The sequence below is a fragment of the Pelophylax lessonae genome (genome assembly GCF_965119305.1).
Source record: "Pelophylax lessonae genome assembly, chromosome: 4".
NCBI classification, from domain to species: domain Eukaryota; kingdom Metazoa; phylum Chordata; class Amphibia; order Anura; family Ranidae; genus Pelophylax; species Pelophylax lessonae.
In genome coordinates this window covers 497721844-497749004 of record NC_138771.1, presented here as the reverse complement: position 1 = coordinate 497749004, position 27161 = coordinate 497721844, and the positions used below count along the sequence as shown (strand labels likewise).

The window sequence follows — 27161 nt, the reverse complement described above, 5'->3', positions numbered from 1 at the left end:
ACTGCATCTCTGGAGCTCAGCCACAGTGATCTTTGGGTTCTTCTTTACCTCTCTCACCAAGGCTCTTCTCCCCCGATAGCTCAGTTTGGCCGGACGGCCAGCTCTAGGAAGGGTTCTGGTCGTCCCAAACGTCTTCCATTTGAGGATTATGGAGGCCACTGTGCTCTTAGGAACCTTAAGTGCAGCAGAAATCTTTTTGTAACCTTGGCCAGATCTGTGCCTTGCCACAATTCTGTCTCTGAGCTCTTCAGGCAGTTCCTTTGACCTCACGATTCTCATTTGCTCTGACATGCATTGTGATCTGGAAGGTCTTATATAGACAGGTGTGTGGCTTTCCTAATCAAGTCCAATCAGTATAATCAAACACAGCTGGACTCAAATGAAGGTGTAGAACCATCTCAAGGATGATCAGAAGAAATGGAAAGCACCTGAGTTAAATATATGAGTGTCACAGCAAAGGGTCTGAATACTTAGGACCATGTTATATTTCAGTTTTTCTTTTTTAATAAATCTGCAACAATGTCAACAATTCTGTGTTTTTCTGTCAGTATGGGGTGCTATGTGTACATTCATGAGGAAGAAGAATGAACTTAAATGATTTTAGCAAATGGCTGCAATATAACAAAGAGTGAAAAATTTAAGGGGGTCTGAATACTTTCCGTACCCACTGTATATATATATATATATATATATATGCCTTTTTTTCTGGCCAAATTTAAAGTAACATTCGGTATTATCCATTTACCCAGACGCTGCATATATTTCCTGGAGGTCACCATCTATAGGATCCACAGTGTCTGTTGCCTGCTTTTTCCTATTGCTCTGTTGAGGCATGGTCCAGTCCATACCAATTACATGTGTCCTTATGGTTGGTGTATTTTTACGCCTCCTGTGAAGACAATCGGGGACTATGACTTCCGTATGGGCGTCTGGAGAACACCTGACTGAATCACTACTTCATATATGTTTTTAAGTCTTAAATATGGTGAGCATACATGTATGTTTGTATGTTTAGTTATATACAACACATATTTTCTACATTATATAATTTATATTTATTGTGATTTTTTCTTTTTTTTTTTGTTTTCTCTAAATCTGCATAGATTATATGGCCGTCTTTCTTTGTGTTCCATAAAGCAGCCATTGGTTATACCAATTTGCAAAACGCGTTGAACCGGCTTTTTACGTCACCATTTACAGTTCATACTAGTCTGTGATTATGATGTAATTTCCAATGTCATTGATGAATATTGTTTTTAAGTAATTTGTACCTCAATAAAATGTATTCTTTTATATACATGCTCACCTTTATTTTGACAGCCTCATACCCTTAAAAGTCCTTTAACTAGGCAGCATCACGACTGGGTCCTAGGACTATGTGATTGCATGCTTGTGTCATTTCTCTAGTTCCTATCTATTTTTGGGTGTGGGTATGGGAACTGTGCCCAGAGTTGATACCCTCAAGCTCTTAAACCAAGCTCCGAGTGTTAGTGCCAAGTTTGCAAAGTTTACACTGTAAAGTGAATACATTCCAAACACAGCAACGGTCAGATAGAGGGAGACCCTGTATTACCTGTCCACATTGCCGGTCTCTATATAGGGTCCAGGCTTTGGCCATCACTTTGTGCATACCTCTGAATGGGGTCATCAGGGTCTGGGTTCCATAGGAATGGACCTGTATAATACCCTACGGATAACTACACGCATGAGCGCCCATGCAGGATCCAGTCCCCAAAGCAACATTACAGGCCATGCCCACAGAATGGGGTCCAGGTACAGTTTCCAAGGTTTTATTAAGATTGCATCAATCTGGATGCACTGCTTCTACTGTTTTATACAGTTGTTAAATTATTGTAGACAGTGAAGCCCATTCAAGAGTCAAATTCTTCAATCAAAGAATTGGAAAATAATACATTTTTTAAGATGTAACAAAAGGCAAAACTTCTGTTTCATTTTTGAACAGAGTGGAGAGGGACTAGAACACCTGTCAGTTTGTATCGGTGTCTGTGCCCTCCTTAGGGTGATTTACTCTATTTGTCCTGTTTACCATGATCAAAGAAAATTAAAGTAACAGAAAACTCCAAATTTTGGGTTGAAATCAGAACACTACTAGAAGGGAAATCTTTCAACGGGGATGCTAGTTCTGATGATTCTGGTAACACACGGGGATACTTATATTTTGGAGGGATTTCTTCTGACTTCCTGTTTTGGCTACAGGACAGGAAATTAAGCGTTATAAACCCCCCCCCCCCTACTCCATCCTAAGAAAAAAAAAAGTTTTCCTTTAGTTACACTTAAAAGCTAAGTGATTTTTCTGTAGGAGTGAAATGATCCATCACCTTAGGACAATAGCAAAATTCTGAGGACTCTCGGAGTGGGTTAGAGTTATACTGTACTGCAGATTTAAGCAGTTAACACCCAACAAGACAACTCATAGATGTCAATTATAGGCCAGATCCGCTTTAGGCACAGCAACCTGCTGATAAGGTGGGTGTCTCAAAGTCCAGCTTTCAAAGAAAATTTCTGTTGTTGCATTGGGCTTTATTCAAAGTTTGACAAAAGTTTAAGCGCTATAGAAAAAGGTTCCTGGAACTATAACCAGGGTATAGTTCTTAAATCTAAAAACATGTCCAATCTTCATTTTATGTTGTTGCAACTCACCCACATTCTGCTGAGTAATGGAGTGCGACCAGCCATTGTACCCAAACATCTCATTCGCCAAGCTGATTACTCGGTGACCTTCGATATAACAGACCTTACAAGAGAGAAAGATACGCTGATAATGCATCCTCTTGTGTTCAGGGAGCACAACTGAAAAAAAAACCTGATCCTAGAAAAACACACATTCTAAGTGAAGCTTTTGTTTGAATTTCTGCAACATCCTGCTCTTTAGTGCTTAGATCTATACCTTGCCATTACACACAATGACAAATCAAATTAATTTGAAACCCCTCCCTTCATGTGCAATATTCCACACAACATTAGGTGGTTTGCTTACATATTGGAACCCTACTGACCTTCCCTAGTCACCTTCCATACACAGCAATTGATTGTTCTGGGAAATGTAAAGAGCAAATTATACTGTGATACAATAAAACACCACAAGGCTGTAAGATAAAGGGAACCTGTCAGCACAAAAAAAACTGTCAATAGTTGCCTGGATGTCATACTGACCCTGTTATAGCAATATATTCTGAGTTACTCTCAAGGAAAAAGCATGCACATAAGGATTGCAAACTGCTCTCTGACACTCCTGATCTAGATACTTGTTCAAGGTCAGTGATTTGTGTTTTGAACTTAGTAGATCAGCATTAAAGACTGGCAACTGGCATCTTCAGGTGGTCAGCAGTGGTAGGTTCCAACTTGTTAACTTCTTAATATGCAAATCTAACTCCCCCCACCCCAGCAAACCTGACAAACAGAATAATTAGTCATGAGTCATGGGTACTCTCTGGGAGATTTTGTAACGGAATTAAAGAGAAGTCAAATATCTCTGCATTTCAGGTAATACTTCCCTTGCAGGAAGTTCTTTATGAACTACTTTTTTTTCTTTGCCATGGAACAGACAAAATAGTACAGCAGTCAGTACAGTTTAATCTGCTTACAGTATGCCTTCCCTAGTTTGCCCTCCCTCCTGTCCATCAAAAGCCAAATACATTTTTAAATAAAACCTTTTATTTTTATTTAAAACCTTTTTATTTCAATCACCCAGGTCAATGTGCTTCTCTATGTAATAAATGCAGATCATGGCTGGTGGGTGGGGCTCAGTAACCCTCTCAAAAGCTCTCAGCCTTGATGCAAGCAATAGGCTGGCTCCTGGGAGGAGTCACGTGAATAATAAAATGCCTTGAGAGATTAAACACCGCAAAAGACTATATTCCACTAATGTATCCCTTGGACACCATTTCACGGACCCCTAGATTCCAAACGACCTGAGTAAGAGCAGCAGAAAAGGCCAACAGATAGCCTCCCCACTTGCAAGAGTGGGAACACCCCTCATTGTGAAGACTTTCAGCCTGTGAAAGCTGTCTAAGGACTCTCCAAAGAGTCATTCTCCATCAAAAAGAATCCTTTCCAGACCATTTCTTAGACTTTCAAAATAGTTCTGCAACTAGAGAATCATGCACATATGAACTGACTTAAGAGTCAGGTAAGAATTTATACACAGTAGCCCATAGCTACTGGGAGGAGCTGCAATTTTTGAATTAGTCAGAATCATTCTGGGGTTGCGCACCATATGCTTGCATGGTTGAGCCCGACAAGGCAAAAAGCGATTTGAGGAGGGCCAAAAACTTTGTCCACTGTGCCTCTGAAGACTGAAACATCCTCCATCAGAATCACAAGGGATTTGTTGAGGCAGGAAATGGCTGAATCTCTGTCCCACGACTAAAGGCTGCTGGATAACCTATTAAAGGCTGATGCAGAGATATGTGCCAAATTTGAAGCAGGGCAGCTGCTGGAGCTGCAATGTTCATGCAAGTAACAAAGCAATGTGCTCAAGATGGCGCCTGGAGCCAGGATGAAACCTGTGTTACCTCCTACAAATGGCATGACTATACACACAGAAACAGGTTGCTGTGAAATATGTTACAGGGGTTGCACCAAAATATCCTTAGCAAGTGGAAAGTGGCACACACTAGGCCATGGTTTTCTTGACCAGTCCAGACAGTACAATTCTACTGCTGCAGTAGGGGGCAGAAGAACCAATCTTAGTCTTCAATCTTTCAGAGAGATCAGAATATCAGGCCAGAATATCTTGTCTCAGTAGAGATTTCTTCCCTTGAATCGCCTGCCCTCCATGCTCCTGATGGGGCCATTGACCTTGAGGAGCAAGGTGTAATGCTAGCAGGTAATAACTGGTTACAACTGATGAATGCTGAAATATTATCTGTAATCCATCAGACCATGGTACTCTAGGAGGCACTGAGTCCTAGATGGGAACACTATATAAGACTAGAAGTTGGATAGATTTTTGTCAATCTTATTTCCAGCAGACCCAGGGCCACCACCTGCACCTTAACCCATTGGTGCCGGCCGCAGGTAAATATGCGGCCTCTGGGCGGGTGGGCCCTGCGTGATTTGGAGGAATGCAGCTGTGCCAAGAGAGCGCGCCCTGCACGCTCCTGGCACAGTAACCGGTGGCTAGAGGAAAGTTCACGATTGCTGCCTGCGATCAGGCGCTTTTCAATCATGTGACCGTCGTGACAGCCAATCACGGCGGTCACGTAATCATAGACCCCGCCTCCTGAGACCCTAAACTCCTTAAAATGGCCAGAGGCGCCAGCTCCAAGAGGTTAAGGGTATTGGGCAACAAACCCTTTTTAAGTCCTTCCTAGAGTTAACCAAGAACTGTAGGAATTGAATAGGACTACATGCCAATTTGTTTTGGTTTTTTTTTTTGCCAGGAATAAAAAATGTCTTCCAAATTTTAGTGTATAGGTACCTGGTATTCACTTCACCGCTATCAGCTATCTGTCTCCAGGCCTCAGGTGGAAGAGCCAAGAATTCAGATGGCACATCGGATCCTGCGATAAAAAATACAGACAATTCTGTAGAATCCAGAGAGAACCGACTACCAAAGACTTCAGAGCTGAGACCCAGCTTATTTTTGGACCCATGGAGCTATCAAAATTCGTTCTGCTCTGTCTTGGATGATTTTCCTGATGACTAGGGGTAGCAAAGATATTGAGAAAAAGCAAAGCCTAACCTGAATCCCCGCATAAAGGCATTATGAATCTACCAGCTTTTCAACTAAGATGTACAATGACCATGTAGATTTATGGGGTAATTTGTCTGTTAAGACAGTCTATAGTAGAATAAATCTTCACATTCCAGTGTCAGATGTTTATTTTTCTTTAAAACATATGCCAAGCATCATGGCACTGTACAAGGTAATGCATGGTCGCTATCTGTAGGCTAAAAACTGTGAAGAAACTACAAGTCCCACAATTCCTGGGACTTCCAGTCTGGTGAAGACTAAATGGTAGTTAGAAGACATTGGATTAGATGCAGGTTAAAGCAATCACAAAGGCTTACCATGCTGGAAGATGGAATTTTTGTAAAATCTTACCAGTAAAATTCCTTTCTCTGAGTCCTCCGACAGTCGCCGCCTCCTCTAAGTCATCACTATTGGGTATTGTCTTCCTATCCATAGGAATAGCTAGGCATATAGACATAGTCCAAAGACAAAAGGCATTAGCATATACACACCCATGGGGGCTGTCCCATCCGGTCAATACCCCCCCTGCATCACCACTCCCAACTCAGTTTGGTAGCATAGCAGTAGGTAATAAGAACCCCAAAAGAGGGGCGGGGCGGCGACTGTCGGAGGACTCAGAGAAAGGAATTTTACAGGTAAGATTTTACAAAAATTCAGTTTTCTCTTACGTCCTCCGACAGTCGCCGCCTCCTCTAAGTCATCACTATTGGGATGTCCCAAAGCAGTATAGACATGAGGGGTGGGAGACGCAACCGTAGAAAAGGCAACGCATTACCCACATCAGAGAAAGGAATCTTACATGCACCGTAAGAACTGGGCAACAGAAAAAAACAATGCTCAACAGGAGCAAGAGCCCAGGAAAGCAAATGCCAACAGCCAGGGACCCAGAGAAAAATTCAAGGGTCCATCATGGCACAGCCGCACTGAGAACTTTGCGGCCAAAAGAAGCATCAGCTGATGCCAGAACGTCTACTTTGTAGAACTTGGAAAAAGTGTGCACCGACGACCAAGTCGCCGCCTTGCACACCTGGGCCACCGAGGCCCGATGCCAATAGGCCCAGGAAGTACTCAAAGACCTGGTAGAGTGCGCCTTAACAGGGAAGGGCGGAACCCGTTCCTTCAAGGCGTAAGCCTGCTCAATGGTCTGTCTGATCCATTTGGCAATAGTCGCTGCGGACGCAGCCATGCCCTTCCGAGGTCCCTCAGGAAGGACAAAGAGGGAGTCTGTCTTCCGAAAGGACTATGTAGACGACAGGTAAACTCTGATCGCCCTGACAACATCCAAGGAATGCAAAGCAATCTCCTTAGGATGTTTAGGCTTCGTACAAAGCGAAGGCAGGACAATGTCCTCATTAAGGTGATATTCAGAGATCACCTTGGGAAGGAAGGATGGGGGTGGTCGCAAAACCACCTTATCCTTGTGAATTATCAAGTAAGGGGAGCGGAAAGACAACGCCGCCAGCTCCGACACCCTGCGAGCCGAAGTGATCGCCACCAGAAAGGCAACCTTCTTCGACAGCAGAGGCAAAGATATCTCCCTGATATATTCAAAGGGAGCACGCTGCAACGCGGACAGAACCAAGTTCAAGTCCCACGGAGGTAAGGGCTCCCTCCTGGGAGGAGCCAAATGTCGCACACCTTGAATGAAGGTGCGCACCAAGGAATGAGACGCCACAGGGCGTTGGAAAAGGACAGCCAGTGCGGACACCTGTCCCTTTATCGTGGCCAGCGCCAGGCGCTGATCCACTCCAGACTGGAGGAAAGCCAAGATTCTCGACACCGAGTAAGAACGAGGGGAGAACCCCCTGGACTCACACCAGGCGAAATAGGCTTTCCAGGTACGGTAATAGATCTTACCAGAGGAGGATTTCCTAGCCTTGATCAGGGTAAGGATAACCTCAGGGGATAGACCCTTGTCCTTCAAGACCTGGGTCTCAACAGCCGGGCCGTTAAAGCCAGCGACTGTAAAGCAGGATGGAAGATCTGACCTTGAGACAGGAGATCTTCCCGCAGAGGCAGGCGCCACGAAGGTGCCACTGCCAGGTGAACAACGTCGGCGTACCAGGACCGGCGTGGCCAGTCCAGTGCCACCAGAATCACCATGTGCGGTTCCAAGGCCAATCTGCGCAGGAACCGGGATAGCAACTGAATTGGAGGAAAGGCGTACATCAGACGATACCGATGCCAAGGGGCCACCAACGCATCCGAGGTGTCCGCCAACGGATCGCGCGTTCTTGCCACGAACCTTTCCACCTTTTGATTTAGCTGAGATGCGAACAGATCCACATCTGGGGATCCCCACCTCGCACACAGCATCTGAAAGACCTCCGGGTGTAGGGACCATTCCCCCTGGTCCAGGGTCTGGCGGCTCAGATAGTCGGCCTGCCAATTTTCCACACCCGGAATGTGAACTGCCGAGTCTCGGCCCAAGACAGAATGTCGGACACCTCCCTGGCCGCACGAGCACTCTTGGTGCCCCCCTGGTGGTTGATGTAAGCCACCGCGGTAGCATTGTCCGTCTGTACGCGAACAGGCAGGCCCTGGAGACGTTCCGACCACTAGAAGAGACAGAGTTTTATCGCTCGTAGCTCCAGTACATTCATCGGGAGAGAGGACTCCTCCTCCGCCCAAGTGCCCTGGGCAGACAGGTTGCCCAGGACCCCACCCCAGCCCGACAGGCTGGCATCCGTGGTAACCACTGTCCACACCAACGGACGGAAGGACTTGCCTTCCGCCACCGACGGGGACTGGATCCACCATAGAAGAGCCAATCAGGTCTGGCGACTCAGGGACACATCCAGATCCAAGGACTGAGGAAGTCTGTCCCACCTGGCCAGGATCTCCGTCTGGAGAGCCCGCGTGTGGAACTGATCAAAGGGGATCGCCTCGAAGGCCGACACCATCAACCCCAGGCCCCGCATACAGGTCCTGAGTGACGAGGACGGATTGTCCCTGAGGGACCTGAGTTCGTCCCGCAAAGTCCCGGAGCTTGTCCTCCGGCAAGAACACCTTTGCCTGAGCAGAGTCCAGAACCATTCCCAGATAGGGAAGGCAAAGCGACGTAGACAACGATGATTTTTGAACGTTGATGGTCCATCCGAACTCCTGGAGCGTCTGTACCGTGATGGACAGGTAGCGCACAAGGTCCTGACTGGCACGCGATCTCAGAAGCAGATCGTCCAGGTAACCCAGGACCGCAATGCCCTGGACCCGCAGTAGGCCCAGGACCGGTGCCAACACCTTGGTAAACACCCTGTGTGCCGAAGCGAGACCGAAAGGTAACGCCACAAACTGGTAGTGGTCCTCTGCGATAGCAAACCGAAGGTACCGCTGATGACCCTCGAAGAAAGGGATGTGCAGGTACGCATCCTTCAGATCTATCGAAGCCAGGAATTCTCCTGGGCTCAAGGAGGCCACCACCGAACGGAGGGACTCCATTAGAAATTTCCGAACACGCACGAAGCAGTTCAGCGCTTTTAGGTCCAGAATAGGACGCACTTTGCCCTCCTTCCTGGGCACAGTGAACAGATTTGAATAAAACCCCTAAAACCTGTCCTGATGAGGTACCGAGACAATCACTCCCTGGGCAAGCAGGTCCTGCACCGCTTGATGCAAGTCCTGCAGACGCCCCGGAAGCAGATGGAGATTGGAGGGAAAAAAATCTGTCCGCCGGCCGGGAAAGGAATTCGATCTTGTAACCTGATCGAACGATTTCCTGAACCCACCTGTCCGATATCCAGAGCAGCCAAGGTTGGAGGAAACCGCGCAGACGTCCCCCCACCCCGGAAATGGGTGAGGGCGCCCCTTCAGGCAGAGGCGGATTGTCCCGCCGAGCCGGCATTGCCGGCCTTCTGCTTACCCGCCCTGGGCTACTTCTGGTTGCCCTGGGCCTTGAAGGGCTTGCCCTTGGATTGGTTCCGAAAGGCACGAAAGGACCCCTGAGTGGATCTAGGCGCAGAACCCCGCTTGCCTCGGAAAGACTTGTTCTTCGGGTTCTGGGGCAGCATGGTGCTCTTGCCCCCCGTGACGCCCTTCACCAGGGTATCCAACGCCTCGCCAAAAAGGCGAGAGCCAGCATAGGGAAAATCAGCAACTGTTTTCCGTGAGGACTGGTCGGCCGACCAGCTCTTCAGCCATATCAGTCGCCGGTTAAGTACCGCGACACTAGAGAGGCGAGCCACCAAGGGGGCCTCATTCAAGGCTGCATCACACAAATACATGACTCCTTGGTGGATTTGATCCACCATTTCCAGCCGGGCAGGCGGAACACCATCAGACACGAGATTGCTCCTAAGCATCTTAGTCCAATCAGCCACCGCCTGAGCCACCAGAACGGACGCGAAAATGGGTTTGAGCAACAAACCCGCCACCGTATAGGAATGGCGGGCTGAAGACTCCAACCGCCGGTCCGTGGGATCCCGGAAAACTGGGGTATCCTCAGTAGGAACCAAGGTAGCCTTGTTCAACACGGCCACAGTGTGATCTACCTGTGGAGGCACACACCATCGTGATTCCGTAGCCGGCGCAAAAGGATAAAGCAATTTGAACCGACTAGGTACCAGGAATGGACGTTTTAACGTGCGCCACACTTCATTAACAGTGTAATGAAATTCCACTGGGCAGGGAAAAACCTGCGCAGACTTGCGGGTCCTGTGCGTTCCAAATGAGGACACAGCGCCCGGAGGACTGGGCTCATCCTCCAAATGTAAGGTTTCTTTTACAGAAACAATCAACTCATCCATGGTCGCCCGTTCTTCAGGTGACCCTGGGGAGGATGTATCAACACCCTCCAGTTCAGCCTCCCCCTCAGACCCCGGGGGGTCCAAGGATGAGCGGGACCCTGAGAAGGGCACGCTCGCAGCAGCAGCCAAATCCCCATCTGAATCAGAAGAGAGACACAACCTGGGCCTCTTTCTCGCAGCCCGTTCAGCCATCAGCATTTCCATATTTGCCACCAAGGTTGCTACTACAGCAGCCAGATCAGGTCGCAGCGGGACAACAGGAGAACTGGGGCCCCCCACTAAAGCTGGAGGAAACTTGCTATCCTGAGAATCCATGGCTCAAGTTATCAAAATAAACTACAGTGCAAAAAACTGTGTACTGTCCCCTTTAAGAGCACTGCGGTGTGCGCAGCCCACCGCTACTGTCACAGCTATGAAAGACCCCCAAAGGCGAAAAGAAACTGAGCCAGAAGCGATATACACAGGGAAATTGAGAGTGATAACCTGCAGAGCCCGCAGAGCGTTGCTACCAGTGTCCTTGCTGCTGATGGAAAGGAAGTGCTGCTGGAGAGGGCTGGACTATAAGCCAGACCCCGGGAAAATGGCTGCCCCATAGGAATGTATTGGAGGCTACGCCAAAATGGCCGCCGACATGCGGTCGGACCGATCGTTCCACCGCCCACAAAATGGCGGCGGATGGCGCCAAAATGACATGTACAATCGCCCCAGAGGAGCTATACACGTGTGCCCACAGTAAAGATGGCGGACCGCGCGAAATTGACCCACAGCGGTCGCCGCACCAGCACAGACGTCTGCACCCCCAAACATGCACCTAAGGTGACACAGGGACAGGGACCCCCGGCAAACATACAGATCTGCACAAGCGAACCCCGCAGGGATCGCACAGGGAGTCACACAGGCACAGACATGGGGACAAACAGCAACACAGACTGCCACCCCAGACAGAGGCCCCACACAGAAAAGTACTTACCTGTACCAGATGGCGTGGGGGAGCCTCTATGCACGGATAAACCTCTGTCCTCATCTGACAGGGAGTGCCGTGAGCCAGGGACATGACGCTGCAGCATCGCAGACGAGTCCTGTGAGGTAGCCACCTCACGGCTGCATCCCTGCAACAGTGTGAATTTGCTGTTCCCTCAAAATAACCACTAGCAACAAAAGTGAGTACACCCGTAAGTGAAAACATCCAAATTGGGCCCAAAGCGTCAAAATTTTGTGTGGCCACAATTATTTTCCAGCACTGCGTTAACCCTCTTGAGCATGGAGTTCACCAGAGCTTCACAGGTTGCCACTGGAGTCCTCTTCCACTCCTCCATGACGACATCACGGAGCTGGTGAATGTTAGAGACCTTGCGCTCCCCCACCTTCCATTTGCCCCACAGATGCTCAATAGGGTTCAGGTCTGGAGACATGCTTGGCCAGTCCATCACCTTTACCCTCAGCTTCTTTGGCAAGGCAGTGGTTGTCTTGGAGGTGTGTTTGGGGTTATCATGTTGGAATACTGTCCTGGGGCCCAGTCTGGCAACAAAAGTGAGTACACCCCTAAGTGAAAATGTCCAAATTGGGCCCAATTAGCCATTTTCCCATCCTGGAGTCATGTGACTCGTTAGCGTTACAAGGTCTCAGGAGTGAATGGGGAGCAGGTTTGTTAAATTTGGTGTCATCGCTCTCACTCTTTCATACTGGTCACTGGAAGTTGAACAAGGCACCTCATGGCAAAGAACTCTGAGGATCTGAAAAAAAAAGGATGGTTGCTCTACATAAAGATTGCCTAGGCTATAAGAAGATTGCCAAGACCCTGAAACTGAGCTGCAGCACGGTGGCCAAGACCATACAGCGGTTTAAAAGGACGGGTTCCACTCAGAACAGGCCTTGTCAATCGCCATAGTTGACCAAAGAAGCTGAGTGCACGTGCTAAGCGTCATATCCAGTGGTTGGCTTTGGGAAATAGATGTATGAGTGCTGCTAGCATTGCTGCAAAGGTTGAAGGGGTGGAAGTTCAGCCTGTCAGTGTTCAGACCATACGCCGCACACTGCATCAAATTGGTCTGCATAGCTGTTGTCCCAGAAGGAAGCCTCTTCTAAAGATGATGCACAAAAAAGTCCGCAAACAGTTTTCTGAAGACAAGCAGATTGAGGACATGGATTACTGGAACCATGTCCTGTGGTCTAAAGAGACCAAGATAAACTTATTTGGTTCAGATGGTGTCAAGCGTGTGTGGCGGCAACCAGGTAAGGAGTATAAGGACAAGTGTGTCTTGCCTACAGTCAAGCATGGTGGTGGGAGTGTCATGGTCTGGGGCTGCAAGAGTGCTGCCGGCACTGGGGAGCTACAGATCATTGAGGGACCCATGAATGCCAACATGTACTGTGACATACTGAAGCAGAGCAGGATTTCCTTCCTTTCAGAGACTGGGCCGCAGGGCAGTATTCCAACACGATAACGACGCCAAACACACCTCCAAGATGTTTTCCTTGACTAAATTAACCCAATTTTAGTTGACTAAAATACGACTAAAACTAAAACAATTCAGATGACTAAAATACGACTGAAACAAAAATGGCATTTTAGTCATAAGACTAAAATACAACAAACTAAAATGGCATTTTAGCCATAAGACTATAACTAAGGGCTCTTTCACACGGTCCGCCTCCGCAGGCGGATCCGTGTTGCTCAGCGGGGATCGATCCGCGATCCCCGCTGAGCCGGGCGGATGACAGCTCCGTCTCCGCTTGCAGAGCGGAGAGGGAGGTGTCTCAGCACCCGCTGCCCTCTATGGGGGATCGGAGGAGAGCGGACCGCTTGTCCGCTCTCATCAGATCCCCTCCGATCCGATTACTGAACGGATGGAAAAATAGGGTTTCCATCCGTCCAGATTTCAGCACAGGATCGGATGCGGATGGCAGCGGGTGTCAGCGGAGGTGACCTCCGCTGACACCCGCTGCCCCATAGAGCTGCATGGAGGATCCGATCAGATCCGCCTAAAAAACTGATAGGCGGATCTGATCGGACCGCCCGTGTGAAAGAGCCCTAAAGCTAAATTGAAAATTGACATAAAAATGAACACTCCTCTGCTGGCCATTTCTAAATCGGTTACACAATTCCATCCAGCGCCTGTAATAATAGCACATTAAAGTTTAAACATGTATAGCACCACCGCATAAAGCATCTCCTTAGGGGCATCTCCTAAGCTGCTGAAAGAGAAAAAAATTAAGAAAAAGGCTTTTCTTATATTTTTTTCTTAACATTTAAAGTTGGTAATATATTCAGGTAATATGTGCAATGGCATTACAGCCAATAGTTTACAGTTTTGGGGGTTTTTGTATTTTAAAGTTGTACTTCTGTTTGTCAAAAAGCAATATTTTTGTTTGTTTATGAAACTCGGTTTTATTTATAAAGATGTTATATATCACAATGGCTAAATCTGTGCCTGTAGTACGTGTTAAAACCTTAATATCATAAATAATATTAGATTATTCGATTTTTACTCCAGGAGTATACAATTCGTTTTAAAAATGCTAGAGAAATGTTTAAATAATGCATTACAATTAACCTAAACCTATTCCATTTTAAGTTGACTAAAATGTATGAGATTTTTAGTCAACTAAAATGTACTGGGGATTTTAGTCGACTAAAATATGACTAAAACAATTCAGATGACTAAAATATGACTAAAACTAAAATGGAATTTTAGTCAAAAGACTAGAACTAAAACTAAATCAAAATTTGCTGCCAAAATTAACACTTGAGGCCTGTAGTATTCACTGGCCCAATGCCGCTCTGATGTCAGTCCCTCTCGGCAATCAGAGCCTGGAATAGAAAGGCGCCAGGGTGTGGACACCTATACCTTAAGCGGCCGGGAGGAAGTACACATCCTGCGCACTGGGAAGTGTGTCATCATCTGGTTCCAGAACAGAACCGGCGTCATCTTAGTCCTCCTTGACCTACCATACAGGGGAACTGCCCAGAGACAAAAAGCGGAAGAAACACCACAGGGGGACCGATGACCACCAGTGCCATTATCGCATCAGGATGAACAGGCTAAAAAAAAAGCAAAGGGCTGCTGAAGTTGCCTGAATCAGTCAAGCGGCAAGGTCCAGCACGTCTTTAGAGAAAAATTCTTCAGGTAGCAATTTGATCAGGAACACAGGCACCCCAGGATCTAGTCACCTGAGGGAGCCCGACAACCACAGCTATAAAAGCCAGGGGGAGCGAAACAAACATGACAAAGTGTATTCCTGGATGGTCGGAAACACAAAACAACTGAGGGGGAGCGAGGTTTTTTTTTTAACTTGACGACTAGTGATGAGGCATTTGGGGTCTTATAGTGCCCATATCTCTCCATAAAGAGTACCTGTCACAAAGGATGTTTACATTCATTGTGACAGCAATAAAAGTGATAAAAAAATAATAAAGCAACAGAGTAAAAATAAATAATTGAAAAAATAAAGTGCCCCCACACACACGTCTGTCTCTCATGCACGCAAACACTGATCATCCCACACATGTAAGGGAATCACCGCAAACATCAGATCTTGGGCAGTAATTCAAGCAACAGACCTCCTGTGTAAATATAAAATGGTAACCCGTAAACGCTTAGCATAGTAAAATTTACTGTGCGATCCCGGTGTGCCTGTGTCCCCCAGACACAGAGCAACACCACTCGGCAGGAGGGCTCTGTGATTGGCTCACAGCTCCTCCATGATCCTACCAAAAGATACAAACTTAATTTAAAACAACTGATTAGTGCAGGGTATGAAAGAGGGATCCTTAATAAAAAAGAAAGGGATGTTCTTTGCCCATCAGCACCCAGATTACTGCTGTTTATTGTCTGCCCAAGAGTCATAAGTCTAACACAACCTACTGGCAGACCAATAGTGGTATTAATTCCCTACTCTCTAGAGTTGGCAGAAATTTGGATTTCTTTCTTCAACCTTTGGTATTCTCCACTCCTTCGTTTCTTAAGGACACAAAACAAGTCCTTAATGATTTAAAGCATGTAGTGATCAATGCATCCACCTATATGGTCACAGCAGACATGGCTGCTTTATATGGTAATATTGCTCACCATGATGGTTTGGAAGCAATCAGGTTTTATTTAGACAGGACAGAGGATATTCCAGTAGAGCAAAGTGTTCCTTATTGAACTGTTGGATTTTGCGATGTTGCATAATTACTTTTGGTTCAATAGTAAGTTTTTCCTCCAAATCAAAGGAGTAGCTATGGGGGCCATGTTTGCCCCCGGCTTGGCCAATCTTTTTATGGCCAGATGGGAAGAGGACATCATCTATGCCAGGGACTGGCCGGAACTCATGTTCTACCGTAGGTACATTGATGATGTCCTCCTCCTATGGCAGGGGGATACATTTTCATTAAACAACTTTATGAGTACCTTAAACAATAGCATACCCAACATAAAAATAAATTACATCTGTAGTCAGGTGGAAATTAATTTTTTGGATCTTACCTTAATGAACATGGGTTCATTCATTAGCACCAAGTCCTTTTTCAAACCCACAGACAGGAATGGGTATATCCCATCTAATAGTTGTCACCATCCAAAGTGGTTAACCTCTTCACAACCGCCCACCGCAGATGTACGCCCACCGCGGATGCAGGCAGCCGCTCCTGCGCAAACTGCCGTAACTGTACGGTGGTCGCGAGCAGGAGGCTAGGGGGTGAGCACGCGCTGGCGCGCTCCTGCCCCCGCTCATTAGCAGGGAAACTGACCAATCTTCTCCCTGGAATGATCTTAGAGCCCCTGTGATCCTTCTATATAGAAACACAGGTCTCTATGGTCATTTCACAAGCCACGCCCCCCCCCACAGTTAGAATCACTCCCCTAGGCTCACATTTAACTCCTTGATCATCCACAATGTTAACCCCTTCCCTGCCAGTGTCATTATTACAGTAAAAGTGCATATTTTTAGCTCTGATTACTGTAGTAATGTCACTGGTTCCCCCAAAAGTGTCAAAAATGTCAGTCAGGGGTCTGATCTGTACGCCGCAATGTCGCAGTCCCGCAAAAAAAAAAAAATCGCAGATCTCCGCCATTACTAGTAAAAAAAAAAAAAAAAACAATAAAAATTACATAAATCTTTCCCGTAGTTAGTAGATGCAATAACTTTTGCGCAAACCAATCAAAATACGCTTATTGCGATTTTTTTTTACCAAAAATATGTAGCAGAAAACAAACTGGCCTAAGAAGATGTTAAAAAATTTTGATTTTTACATTTTTTTTTTTTTTTTAGGGAATGTTATATAGCATGTGAAAAATATTGATTTCTTCCAGAATTGTTGCTCTTTTTTTGGGTAAAGCTTAGGATTCGCACAGAGCGAAGGCAAAACAATGTCCTCATTAAGGTGAAAATCAGAAACCACCTTTGGAAGAAAGGATAGGTTAGGTCGCAAGACCACCTTATCCCTATGAACCACCAGGTAAGGGGAGCGGCAAGACAAGGCCGCCAACTCCGACACTCTGCGAGCAGAAGTGATCGCCACAAGAAAGGCAACCTTTTTAGACAGCAGAGTTAACGAGATTTCCCTGATGTTTTCAAACAGGGAACGTTGTAACACGGACAGAACCAAGTTCAAGTCCCATGGAGGTAAGGGCTCCCTACGAGGAGGGGCCAAGTGACGCACACCTTGAATGAAGGTGCAAATCAAGGAATCAGATGCCACGGGGCGCTGGAAAAGAACAGCCAGTGCAGATACCTGGACCTTAATCGTGGCCAGTGCAAGGCGCTGGTCCACACCAGACTGAAGGAAAGCCAACACTCTCGCCACCGAGTATGAACGAGGAGAGAGACCCCTGGACTCACACCAGGCAAAATAAGCTTTCCATGTACGGTAATAAATCTTAACAGACGAGGCTTTTCTAGCCTTGAGTAAGGTAGGAATGACCTCTGAGGAGAGACCCCTGTCTCTCAGGACCTGGCTTTCAACAGCCATGCCGTTAATGCCAGCGACTGTAAAGCAGGATGGAAGATTGGTCCCTGAGACAGCAGATCTTCTCGCATTGGTAGCCGCCATGGAGGCTCGACGGCCAGGTGAACGATGTCCGCGTACCAGGACCGGCGTGGCCAGTCCGGCGCCACCAGAATCACCAATGTTGGTTCCGAGGCCAACCTGCGAAGGAACCTGGACAACAACTGAATCGGAGGAAAGGCATATATCAGATTATACTGATGCCAAGGCACCACCAGCGCATCCGAGGCGTCTGCCAGAGGATCGCGCGTTCTTGCCACGAACCTTTCCACCTTGTGGTTTAGCCGAGACGCGAACAGATCCACATCTGTGGATCCCCATTTCGCACACAGCATTTGAAATACCTTCGGGTGCAGGGACCATTCCCCCTGGTCCAGGGTCTGGCGGCTCAGATAATCGGCCTGGCAACTCTCTACACCCGGAATGTGAACTGCCGATATTGCCGGGACATGAGTCTCGGCCCAAGACAGAATACTGGTCACTTCCTGAGCCGCCCGGGCACTCCTGGTGCCCCCTTGGTGATTGATGTAAGCCACTGTAGTGGCATTGTCCTTCTGCACCCGTACAGGGCGGCCCTGAAGACAATCCGACCAATGGAGCAGGCACAGCCTGATCGCTCTCAATTCCAATATGTTTATTGGGAGTGAGGATTCCTCCACCGACCAAGTGCCCTGAGCAGACAAGTTGCCCAGGACTCCACCCCAGCCCGACAGGCTGGCATCCGTGGTAAGAACTGTCCACAGCAACGGCCGGAAGGATTTTCCGTCCGCCACAGCCGGGGACTGAAGCCACCACAGAAGATCCATTCTGGTTTGGTGACTCAGAGACACTCAGATCCAAGGACTGAGGGAGCCTGCCCCATCTGGCGAGGATCTCCGTTTGGAGAGACCTCGTGTGAAACTGTGCAAACGGTATCGCCTCGAAGGCTGACACCATCAACCCCAGTGACCGCATACAGGTCCTGAGTGACGAGGATTAGTTGTCCCTGAGGGCCTGACCTCGTTCTGTAGGGTCCGGAGCTTGTCCTCCGGCAGGAACACCTTCGCTTGAGCAGAGTACAGAACCATTCCCAAATATGGGAGGCGAACCGAAGGAGACAAGGTCGACTTCTGCACGTTGATGGTCCATCTGAACTCCTGAAGCGTCTGAACTGTAGTGGACAGATCGCGCAGCAGGCTCTGACTGGCACTCGATCTTAACAGGAGATCGTACAGATATCCCAAGACCGCAATGCCCTGTGCCCGTAACAGGCCCAGAACGGGAGCCAGCACTTTGGTAAATACCCTTGGAGCCGAAGCGAGACCGAAAGGTAACGCCACAAACTGATAACGTTCCTCCGCGATAGCGAATCGGAGGTACCTCTGATGACCCTCGAAAATGGGGATGTGTAGATACGCTTCCTTCAGGTCGATAGAGGCCAGGAACTCAAGCGAGGTACCAGAGGGGGGTGGCGGATCCAAAGAAAAAAGAATAAAAACTTGATTGGATCCGGTATCTTCAACCTTAGCAAGGTGGAACTCAGTCCTGATGAGCTATACACCTTGGATAGAGGTTTGAAGTTCGCTCCACCCAAACCCATTAACAAATTTAGTACATTTATCGATGTCCACAAATATGTACGCAAAATAAATGTACAAAGGTACATTCTGTCAAAACCCAGAACAGAAGTACCACATGAATATACCTCTTCTATTAAACATTCCGGATTATCAAATCCATCTTTATTTAACCCCCCTGGTCCGGTTGCTCCATCAGTGGCGGTGTTTAAAGATTTGGTGTTTAAAGATCTGGCTGAGTTAGCTGTTAAGAAACCCTATATACAGCCTCAACTGAAAAAGGGTCTAAAATCTCTGTGTGAACAGAAAGACCTCATAGTGCGCCCTGCAGACAAGGGCGGCGGCATCGTCGTCCTTGATAAACAGGACTACTATGATGAAATGGGTAGAATCCTAGGCGATCAGGACACCTATATTAAAATACAAAATAACCCTACTACTTCTTTTAAGAAGGAATTGGTGAGACTGGTGGAGAAAGGCTATGAAAGGAACTTAATAAACAAGAAAGAAAGGTCTTTTTTGGTTCCCACAGCCCCTCGCATCCCAGTCATGTACTATTTACCGAAAGTACATAAAAACCCGGTAAATCCTCCTGGTCGCCCTATTATTAGCGGCATCAATTCTATTACATCACGTATTGGCAAATACATTGATTTCTATCTACAACCGCTGGTTATTGAAACTCCTTCCTTCATTAAGGATACCTGTGATGTTATCAACAGGCTGAAAAATATCAAGTTAGAAGGTGAACATCTGATGGTGACTGCAGATGTCACCTCTCTTTATACTTGTATCCCTCATGATCAGGGTTTAAATGCTGTTGACCATTTCTTAAAGACAGATAAATCTATCTCTTCTTCACATCGAGATTTCATTCTAGATCTGTTGATATTTGCCACCGGGAGGAATTACTTTTGGTTCAATCACCAATACTTTTTACAACAAAGGGGTGTGGCCATGGGGGCGAAGTTCGCCCCTAGTTTGGCCAACCTCTTTATGGCCAAATGGGAGGAGGATGTCGTCTTTCCTTATGACGCACCCGAGCTGGTTCTCTGGGTGCGTTATATAGACGACATCCTCCTCCTGTGGAAAGGGGACACCTCATCTCTCGAGACATTCATGTCATTCTTGAATGATAACACGAGAGGTATTCATTTGTCTTTTGAATATAGTTCCACCAATATCCATTTCCTAGACCTCAATATTTCCATAGTGGACAATCAGTTTGTCACCAGTACTTTTTTCAAGGACACAGACCGTAACTCGTACCTGCCTGTTGACAGCTGTCATCACAAGGCTTGGTTGGGTGGAATACCTAAGAGTCAATTCATCAGACTTAGGAGGAATTGTACTCATGAACATGAATTCCTCCAACAAGCCCAGCTGCTAAAGGATAGGTTCTTAGTTAAGGGTTATAATTCTGATGCTCTTGAGTCCACTATAAGGGAAGTAACCCAGATTGATAGAGCACAATTACTTTCTGGGTCTAAAAATAGAAATAAAACAAAAAACCAGTCTGATTTTGCTAAATGGTCCTTTTTTACCAATTTTTCTATTCAGCATAATTCCATCAAGAGAATTATATCCAAACATTGGGATGTACTTAGAAATGACCCCATTTTGGGTACCGTTTTACCTGTACGACCCTCGGTCACTTTCAGAGGTGCACCTGCATTAAGAGGACAATTAGCTCCCAATGTACCGGATGAACCAATTAAACCAAAAAAATTTTTTGCTGATCTTATTGGTTTTTATCCCTGCCGGAAGTGCAGAGTGTGCGAATATAATTGTGATAAAAGAAGGAAATTTACATCCTTTCAATCTTCTGTCACAGGGAGTCTTCACCATATCAAATTTTTCGCCACTTGCATAACTACTCATATTGTTTATTTGTTAACGTGCCCCTGTAAAAAGCAGTACGTGGGACGCACTATAAGGTCCTTTAATGTGCGTGTTAATGAACATATTACGAGCATTCTCACAGGCAAGGATAAGCATACTGTAGGTAAACATTACCTTCTTTATCACCATAAAGATCCCACTGGCACTTTATTTCAGGTCATAGACCAGTATGTACCTCCCTGGAGGGGTGGCTCAAAAATTCGTGGTGTCTCTAGGAGAGAGACATACTGGATCTATACTTTGAAGTCCTACCATCCTTTTGGGTTGAATATAGAGTGGGATATAAACGCCTTTATAAACACAGCTTAGCGTACTAAATATCCCACTCCCATCTGCCTTTCTGGCTATCTTTAGCCTTATATGTTCCCTTTATCCTCATTCGTTCTTTTATGTGATTTTATTATTTTTATTCACGATATTTTTTAAAATATTTTTATTATATTTGTCTTTTGGCTGTATACATCATGTAGTTATGTAATAAAAAATTTTTTTGTTATAGATATCCTGTATTAAGGGTCACCTAATATGGAGATAGACTATGGACTGTATATAGACAAAATTTGTTATTATGTCCCTTTAACTGTGGACAATTGACATTTTTGTTTTTTTCAATATACTGGTTTCTCAATAAATGAGCCCACTATGTTGATATATTATGGTTTAGATAACTAAACCGATTTTTTCCTCTCCCCTTTTTGTTGGCGCTGTTTAACTATAACGTCATCTTTTTATTCTCCCCCTTTTTTTGTTCTCTTATTGGCGATATTCACTACTCGCTGAATCGGCCAATCTGAGCTGTCTCCATTTCTGTTTTGTTGACCTGGTGCATTGATATGCTCCAACTTCCGGTAAGGCGGTCCGCCTTGCCGTGCTGACATCACTTCCGCCCAATCCCGGATGTGATGTCGGCATATCCGGTCTTACACTTCAGATGGAGGCTTGGGGTTGATGATGGTTAAATGCCGTCCCCCCTGGATGTTTTGACGCTGACATCACTTCCGCCTATTCCCGGATGTGATGTCAGCACTTCCTGTCTTACAATTCAGAAAGAGGCTTGGGATGTACGATGGCTAATGCCATCCCCTCCAGGCATTTCATCACTTCCTGTTTCCCCTTATGATTTAATAGACTTCATTTTTGGCGCTATACCATAGTGAGGCTTGGAACGCACGCCGGTTTTACTTCCGGTTTCCATGCAGTCCACCGCCTACTTCCTACAGGTGTACCCAATCAATTCTACCTCTATATATATATGAACACTGGCTACCTGCTGACTTTATCTTTTGAAAAAGGCATTTATGCCGAAACATGTAAAGAGGACTTGGTCAGCCCAGCTGTTTTACATCTTATATGCCTGTCTTTCACGGATGTCTGTAAGTGTATCAGCTTTATTGATATTAAATTGATTTTAGCAATATTACGCTATATGTCCCTCCATTTTTTTCGGTTTTACCACCCACCATGTGGAAGGGGAATCTCTGAACTATTCCATCTACCGGAGATTTGCATGGTTGCCGTTGGAATCGGTGAAAAATCTGTGGGGACACTCCATCATTTTTAAGCCTGTTTGACTCCTACACTATAAGGTGTTTTGGGGTCCCATCCATCTGGTGAGCGCAATATATTTCTACCTTCACTGGTGACGGGATTTGCTGCACTTATATATGATTTGCACCATTATATATTGGACTTTTTCTCACCATCAATTGTTTACGTTACTTGTGGAATGTTTCCTGCGATTGGACAATTTATTTTGTTGGGAATTTTTTTCTTCTAGCGCTGCACATATTTTTGTATTTATTGATTTATCACCCTCCTTAGTTCAGTGATTGATGTCAGCTGCTTACATTTTTTAAAGTTAGCGCAATTATCTCTATTTTATTCTGTTTGAGGCCAGGAACTCGCCTGGACTCAGGGAGGCTACCACCGAGCGATTCCATGCGGAACTTCCGAACGCGTACAAAGCGGTTCAGAGCTTTTAAGTCCAGAATAGGACGCACCTTGCCCTCCTTTCTGGGCACAGTGAACAGATTTGAGTAAAACCCCCGAAACCTGTCCCTAGGAGTCACCAGGACGATCACCCCCTGGGCGAGGAGATCTTACACCGCCTGATGCAGATCCTGTAACCGCCCTGGGGTCAAATTAAGATTTGAGGGAAATAATCTGTCCACCGGACGCGAAAGGAATTCGATCTTGTAACCTGATCTAATGATTTCCTGAACCCACCTGTCCGGAATTCGGAGCAGCCAAGGTTGGAGGAAACCACGCAAACGTCCCCCCACCCCTGAAATGGGTGAGGGCGCCCCATCAGGCAGAGGTGGACTGGGCCGCCGCACCAGCTTGGCTGGATTTAGGTTTGCCTGCCCAGGGCTTTCTCTGGCCACCCTGGCCCTTGAAGGGTTTCCCCTTGTTCTGTGCCTTGAAGGCACGAAAGGACCCCTGATTTGGTTTAAAGGAAGGGCCCCGCTTACCGCGGAAAAACTTGCCCTTAGAATTCTGGGGCAGCAGAGTGCTCTTGCCCCCAGTGACCCCTTTAACCAATTCATCCAGGGATTCCCCAAACAGGCGAGACCCCGCATAGGGGATGTCAGCCACTGTTTTCCTTGAAGTCTGGTCAGCCGACCAGCTTTTCAACCATATCAGGCGACGGTTAATCCCCGCAACACTGGACAGGCGCGCAGCTAAAGGGGCCTCATTCAGGGCCGCATCGCACAAATACATGACACCCTGATAGATCTGGTCCACCATTGCCACAGTAGTAGAGGGAGCAGAATCAGCCACAGCCTGAGCTGCCATGACAGAGGCAAAAATAGGCTTTAGCAGGGAACCCGCCACCAAGGCATGGCGGGCAAGGGATCCCATCCTCCTATCCGTAGGATCCCTAAACACCGGAGAATATTCGGTGGGTACCAGAGTGGCCTTGTTTAATCTGGCCACAGTGTGATCCACCTGAGGGGCCACACACCAGCGCGAATCCGTAGGAGACACAAAGGGATAAAGGAGTTGAAACCTCTTAGGCACCACAAAGGTGTGTTTTAAATGACGCCATTGATCATTCACAGTAGCGTGAAACTCAGCGGGGCAAGGGAACGCCTGCGCCGCCTTGTGGGTTCTGTGTGTACCAAAAGAGGACACAATGCCCGGAGGATTGGGCTCATCCTCTAAATGTAGTGTTTCCTTGATGGCAAGAATTAGCGCATCCATAGCTGCGCGGTCCTCGGCTGTCCCCGGCCGTCCCAGGGGGGGAATCATCCACCCCTGCAACCTCCGCCTCCCCCTCAGACAGAGAAGAGCGAGACCCTTCAAGGGGCACGCCACCTATGGCAACCATATCCAATTCAGAATCAGAAGACAAGGAAAAGCGAGGCCTTTTTCTGTCAGCACGTTCAGTCATCAGAATATCCACTTTGGACACCAAAGTCGCCACTGCAACAGACAGAGTAGACAGAGCAGAAGATTCAGAGGAACCTGAATCCCCCACTAAGGGAAATTTGCTGTCCTGGGATTCCATAGTAATTTTTTTTTTTTTTTTTTAAGGTACAGGCCCTTTAAGCGCGCCACAGACCCCCGCAGCACACCACTACAAGACTGTGACAAAACAGAAGTATTAGCACACAAAAAAAGGACAGCAGACAGACCACCACAAGTGTTACCACTGCAGTCGATTTCTTCTGAACAGAGGGAGGAAGTGATGTCACCGCAAGAGACTGAACTGAGACTGCAGGCCAAGGAAAAATGGTTGCCTATAGAAAGTAATGGGAGGCTTCGGGAAGATGGCCGCCGACATGTGCTCGGAACGAATGTTGTGCCACACACAAGATGGCGCCGCAAGGCGCCAAAAACACACCACATACATGCTGTATTAGAGCCCACAGTGAAGCCAGACATGCTGCCCACACCTAAAATGGCGGACCGGCGGTGTTTAACCCTGCAGCAGTCGCTACACGTGTCTGTACCTCCAAAACACACCCTAAAGTGACACAGGAGAGGGACCCCTATAAACCCACACAGCGCACTGGCTGTGAGAGGAACCCCCGCAGGGACCGGGATCAGGGAGCCCAAAAACGAACAGACATGAAGGGATAACACAGACACACAGGACTGCCAGCCCCAGACAGAGGCCCCACACAGAATGTACTTACCTGTACTCGATGGCGTGGGGTGCCTCTCATAGACGGGAAACCGCCCACCCTCAGATGGCAGGGGTGCCATCAGCCAAAAAACGCAGGACGCCAACCGTGTACGGAGAACCGTGGATGAGGCGTCCAGACGAGGTAGCCACCTCGCAGGCTGCATCCCTGAGGACAGGGATGGGTCGTTTGCGAGGCCAGGGCGAACACATAGCCTGCTAAACGCTCAATGGCGGGCTGGGATTCCATAAGGCCCTCTGTCCTGGAAAACCAGGACGACCAGTCCGACTCCCAGCTCTGCAAAAAAACGCCGTCTTCATCCGAAGATCCGACTAACTAACGCTGACAAAATAAACAGCTAGTAGTGCAAGAAAAAACACATTTGCAGCAAATAAAATCATAAAAAAAGGAAGAAGGCTGAGACTGAAGCCCCAGCACAGGGAAGCCTATCTTACTCCTTAACTAGGCAGAAGACAAACTGAGTTGGGATGGCTGATCGCAGGGGGGTATTGGACCAGTGGGACAGCCCCCATAGGTGTGTCTATGTAAATGCTTTGTTTTTTAACAAGTCGTATGCCTAGTTACTCCTGCGGAGATTAAGTCAATACCCCATTGGTGAAGACTGTATGAGTGGGCGGCGACTGTAGGAGGACGTAAGAGAAAAGCATTTTCTAGTTATTTAAACACAATACCCCTCTTCATCTGTAATATAAATCTTTATAGAAGCACACCAGCACTTTAAATAATATATATTATTGATCGTTTTATTATGAAGATATATATAATATAGCGTTTATACACTATTTGTGACTAGAAGAAAAGTGAACGTATGAGCAAGAAGTTTTGGTTTAAAAACTGAAGCGCAATACAACCCCCTACACATTTTTCACTGTAGTGAAAAGTTTAGTTTAAGTATATGCAGCATTAGGGTGATTTGTGACCTCTCTCTGTGTTAGCGCAGGAACCATACCTATAAATAAATGATACAGGAGGTGGTCAGAGGATGCGGACATGGTACAGGAGATTTTCAAAGGTTATGGACATGGTAAAGGAGGTGGTTAGAGGCTGCGGACATGATACAGGAGGTGGTCAAAGGCTGCAGACATGGTACAGGAGATGGTCAAAGGCTGCAGACATGGTAGAAGAGATGGTCAGAGACTGCGGACATGATACAAGAGATGGTCAGAGACTGCGGACATGATACAAGAGATGGTCAGAGACTGAGGACATGATACAAGAGATGGTCAGAGACTGCGGACATGATATAAGAGATGGTCAGAGACTGCGGACATTAGGGCTGGGGAATATAATCGAAAGATCGATGCATCGCGATTTGACCCTTCGCGATTCTGCATCGATGCGGGCTGCCGGCATAATCGATTATACGAAATGACGTCATCAGCCGCGGCCACGCCCTATCGCGCAAGGGAAAAAAAATAAAAAATCACAAGATCGGCAGCTGATTGGTGGGTTAGTGGCGGGAGCTTAATAAAAAGGCTCCGCCCCTCCCCTTCCGCCTCTTTGACCCGGGCCGAGGCGTAGCAAGACATCCCCCGCGTGTATAGGCGTCCCACCTGCGGCCTAGAAGCCAGCCAGCCAGCCATCCAAGCCAGAAGCCGCCAGTCCAGTGAGTCCACACACAGGAGCGAGGAGCCCCAAGTGCGTCCCCATCGCAGCCAGCCAGCGCCGCCAGCCTCACCTCACCGTAGCCGACAGGCCCTGGAGGCCCAACCGCCACGCCACTGCCAGTGACGCCAGCCGCCCGCCACAGAGCCCAGAGAGCAGCACAGCACCTGTCCTCCTCTGCAATGCAGTGCACAACAACCCACACAGTCACACAGCAGGTATGTCCGAACAAATAATTGTGTAATCATTCATGGGGGTCTCTCGTCTGTATCTCTGGGGGATGTCTGTGATGGGGGGGGGGCCTGGGACAGGGGACGGTCGGTCGGGGCCCGGGGGTACTGTTCTGCTGTGGCAGTCTGGCAGCCAGGGGGGTCAGTCAGTGTCAGTGGGGGCCTGGGGGTCTCTGTCAGTGTCAGTCAGCTATGGGGGTCTGGGCAAGGGGGGACTCACTCAGTGTTTGTCAGTGCTGTGGGGGATTGGGGAAGGTGTGGGGGACAT

The 27161-nt window shown here is 47.3% G+C and overlaps 1 protein-coding gene across 1 annotated transcript in view; it reads right to left on the bottom strand.

The window, feature by feature from the left end:
• RAD52 (RAD52 homolog, DNA repair protein) overlaps window positions 1-27161 on the bottom strand; it is a 343169-nt gene that overhangs the window by 282652 nt on the left and 33356 nt on the right. Inside the window, exon 3 of the mRNA XM_082255747.1 lies at window positions 2662-2755. Within this exon, the coding sequence (XP_082111873.1) occupies window positions 2662-2755 (94 nt within the window). The remainder of the gene's footprint in view (window positions 1-2661; window positions 2756-27161) is intronic.